The sequence below is a fragment of the Mesitornis unicolor genome, unplaced genomic scaffold (genome assembly GCF_000695765.1).
Source record: "Mesitornis unicolor isolate BGI_N332 unplaced genomic scaffold, ASM69576v1 scaffold5335, whole genome shotgun sequence".
Lineage (NCBI taxonomy): Eukaryota > Metazoa > Chordata > Aves > Mesitornithiformes > Mesitornithidae > Mesitornis > Mesitornis unicolor.
The window spans coordinates 1-4,090 of NW_010186063.1; the positions used below are offsets into that span (position 1 = coordinate 1).

At 48.4% G+C, this 4,090-nt stretch overlaps 1 protein-coding gene across 1 annotated transcript; it reads left to right on the forward strand.

The window, feature by feature from the left end:
* Positions 1-3: 3 nt before the first annotated feature.
* FBXL14 (F-box and leucine-rich repeat protein 14) lies at positions 4-1,309 on the forward strand (the record flags this gene model as incomplete). The annotated part of the gene is made up of 1 exon (XM_010185029.1): positions 4-1,309. A coding segment is annotated over one exon (732 nt), but the record flags the coding sequence as incomplete, so codon positions are not given.
* Between the last annotated feature and the right edge of the window lie 2,781 nt (positions 1,310-4,090).

A 4,090-nucleotide genomic window follows, 5' to 3' on the forward strand; every position in this document is an offset into this window, starting at 1 on the left:
ACCAACACCGGCCTCCTCCTCATCGCCTGGGGCCTGCAGCGCCTCAAGAGCCTCAACCTACGCTCCTGCCGGCACCTCTCCGACGTGGGCATCGGGCACCTGGCGGGCATGACGCGCAGCGCGGCCGAGGGCTGCCTGGGCCTGGAGCAGCTCACGCTGCAGGACTGCCAGAAGCTCAGCGACCTCTCGCTCAAGCACCTGGCCCGCGGGCTGGGCCGCCTCCGCCAGCTCAACCTCAGCTTCTGCGGGGGCATCTCAGATGCGGGGCTGCTGCACCTGTCGCACATGAGCAGCCTACGCAGCCTCAACCTGCGCTCCTGCGACAACATCAGTGACACGGGCATCATGCATCTGGCCATGGGCAGCCTGCGGCTCTCTGGCCTCGACGTCTCCTTCTGTGACAAGGTGGGGGACCAGAGCCTAGCCTATATCGCACAGGGTCTGGATGGGCTACGCTCCCTCTCCCTCTGCTCCTGCCACATCAGCGACGAGGGCATCAACCGCATGGTGCGGCAGATGCACGGGCTCCGCACCCTCAACATCGGCCAGTGTGTCCGCATCACTGACAAGGGCCTGGAGCTCATCGCCGAACACCTCAGCCAGCTCACGGGCATCGATCTCTATGGCTGCACCCGCATTACCAAGCGGGGCTTGGAGCGCATCACCCAGTTGCCCTGCCTCAAGGTGCTCAACCTGGGACTTTGGGAAATGACTGAGAGTGAGAAGGTCAGGTGAGAGGAGGGGGGCACCCCGAGACCTCCATCTCCTCTGGAGGGACTCACTGACTGACTGACTGCTGCAATGGAGGAGAGAAAGAGAGAGAGGGGCACGCACAGAGCCATGCTACCCACGCACCCTGGCACCGGAGGGAGGAACGCAGAGAAAGAGAGCATATCCTCAACCCTTCTGTGCTGCCTACCTACCCTTGCTCTGGAGGAGGAGGAAGGGGGGACAGGAGGAGAGAGAGAAAGCACCTGTCCTTTTCCCAGGTCATGCCTCCAGTTCCATGCTGGGGATACAGCTCCCCCTTCCCCCTGCAGCATCCTTCCCTGCAGAAGAGGTAGAAGCCCACACTCTTATGCGCCGGGGCTAGAGACACCCCTCTTTATCCCCACTCCCTGATTCCATCCCCTCATGCACTAAGGATGGATAAAGAAAGACCCTTGTTCTATTATGTATTCAGAATAGATTATTTTTGGTTTATATAAAGAGGAGTGGGAATAGAGATGGGAACAAACAGTAACAACAGCAGAAAAGGCTTCCTAGCTACACTTCTGTACTCAGCCATCCTGTGCTGGGCACAGACAAAGCTTTTTGGTAAAATAACCATTCCACCTCTGCACTTGCCCCTCCCCTGTCAACTGGGAATTCTAGCAGAAATACTGCTCCCTAGGTACCTTTTTTTTTTGTAAATCTGTTTTCAATCTCCAGTTCTGTGTTATTCTCTGCTGTGGGTGGATACAACCTCCCACTATTCCAGTTCTCCACTGCACTGAGAGTAGGGATAGCTACAGCCTCTTCTTTTGTCAGTATGTTTCCATGTCATCCTGCACTGTGGTTGACAGAAAAGCCTAGGCACTCCATTCTGTCTCCCCATCTCTCTGCTGGAGATGAAGATCCCAATTCCTCCTTCTCCTGTCTCTGTGGGGACTGGACACAAACGCCAGTCTCTTAAGCCTGCCCGTGCACTGGGGGACACTGAGAGTTACCGAGACTTGTCTTCCCTTTTGTCATTCTCTCTTTTTCTCCCCTCCTTCTTGGCAACAGGGATAGACATATCCAGCTACATATCCATTCCTCTTTTGGTTGGGGTGAGTGGGTAGAAGGGGTGGCTATCTCCCCTCTACCCAGGGGAGGAAGAATCTCCAGCTTCATTTCTGCTTCATTTGAGATACTGTGACCTGTTTTTATTTTGAAATGCATAAAAAAAATTACTGCTACAAAAACAGCCTCTTACTCTCCCATCTATCCCTTGCTTATGTCCTGTAACTGATCCCAGTTTTCCTCACTCATTCTCCTCTTCACAGTATTCATTTTCTTACATGGTTTTATTTTTAAAGACATTTGAAGTTGCTGTTCTTGTGGATTTTTAAGTACATTTTTTTTCTGCTGAATATATTCTATATATATAAATATATATATGATGTCTGGCTACCTCGTTTTAATTTGTTACTTTTTTTTTTTCCTCCTCAAAAGCCCTGGAATTCTTACAGGAAAGAGATTTTGAGACTGAAACATTTTTGTGCCTAGACTGGAATAATGCCCCTTGGGTTTGTTCTTCTTTTTCTCCCCACCGCCCCCGCCTTTGGTTTTGGTTTGGTTTTTTTTTCCTAAATTTTTGTTGTTTGGTTTTTTTTTTAAGCTTACCCTATTGTGTCCCACCTTCACATTCTGGTTGTGCCTCTCCCTCCCTTATCACTGGGGACTGGGGACCTGAACTGTGCTTCTGCATTTTTACTCTTCTAGCACGAACGTGTAACATGTGAGAATACACGCTGAGGATTGGGCTACTGTTTAAAGAAATGTGTAAAATGCAAGTTTTTTGGGATTTTTTTTGTTTGTTTGTTTAAAAAAATATATAGATATATGCAAATGCTTTCCCCTCCCAAATTACCTACAAAAGGTCACTATGCGAGGCTTCCTGTTTGTAGGTGGAGAGGAGCAGAGCTGGCCTGCAGGCCCCGAGGCTGTAATGCGAAGGGGAGGAGACTGAAGTTCATCAGTCTTATCTCTGTTATGTCAATAAAATGGAGCTGGGTCTTTGGCTATATTTTTATTATTATTATTTTAAGGAGAAAGAGTAAGGTTTTTTGGGGTTTTTTTGTTTGTTTTTTTTGTTTGTTTGTTTTGTTTAAGGAGAAGTACCTTTTTTTTCACTCCTCTGTTCAAAATCTCAAATTCTCCACAGTAACAGGCCAGACCATGGAGTTAACGCAAACCCAGAGACCCCCTATGGATTAATTGTACTGTTTGTGAATTTGTATAAAAAATAACAAAGATCCTCTTAAAACATTTTATATTCTTACAGTAAAAGGTTAAACATATTTATATAATAAAAGAGGAAATATGAAGTATGTTTTTGAAAAAAAAAAGCTGTATCTGTGTTGTCTGTGCTTTTTAAAGATATGTTTCTGTTTATTTGGCTATTTGTTGGGTTTGGTAAGTATGCTGTGTGGCTGATGCCAGGGTCTGGGGCTGGTCCCTCTTGCTGAAGTGAGTGACGAAGGAGGAGAAGGAAGTAAGAGAGCGTGGTGCCTCCCGTGCAGGATGTTGAGTAACATCACCATGAAGAGGTTGTAAGGAAGGGGTTTGGTAGGACTAGCCTTGTCTGCGAGGGCGCTCGCAGCATCTGTGGGGAGAGACCGAGTTCAGCTGCGCATCGGCGTGAGGTGTCAGCTCAGTTTGAGGTCAGACAAACCGAAAGTGCTGAAGCTTGCTAGCAAGTGGATCAAGCATTCAGAGGTAGAGGAAGGCATCTGGGAGGGGGGACAGAAGGGCTGTGGTTTTTAATTTTTTTAAAGCTCCAGATAGATGGTAGAGGGGTTTTTTGTGATTTACTTAAATGGAGGCCCACCTGCGTGGTAGCCCTGTCAAATAAAAACATTGCCTAGCAGCGACAACCACCTCATAAGTGCATGAGGACCTGAGAAATCCTTGGTTGGTTTCCAGTGCCCAGGAGCAGATTAAAGAGGAAGTAAAGTGGGAACGTTAAAAAAAAAAAAAAATTGGACTAATCTAAGGTGTCCTTTGTCCTATACCATAATCTTCCTCCTCAGCGTATGACTTTTAACCCCGACGGGGTCCCTTTTTTAGTCTTCCACGATGTGGGTTTTTTTATTGTTGCCGGAGCTTAAGCGGTGTTTATAGGGCAGCGACAAAGCCCATCTCCCCCAGCCCGGCGGCGGGGCTCCCTCACTGCCCCTTTCCTGCCTCGAAGGAGGGGGAATACGAAATGGTGGAAGATGCTGGAGCCATTGTTCAGCAAAGTTAAAAGAGGAGCTGTCCTTGCCTGCTTGCTCAGTCATGCATACTCAATCTGGCCGGGCCCGGGTCCCTATGGAAAGGAGGAGGGCGATTCTTCCCCTCTTTT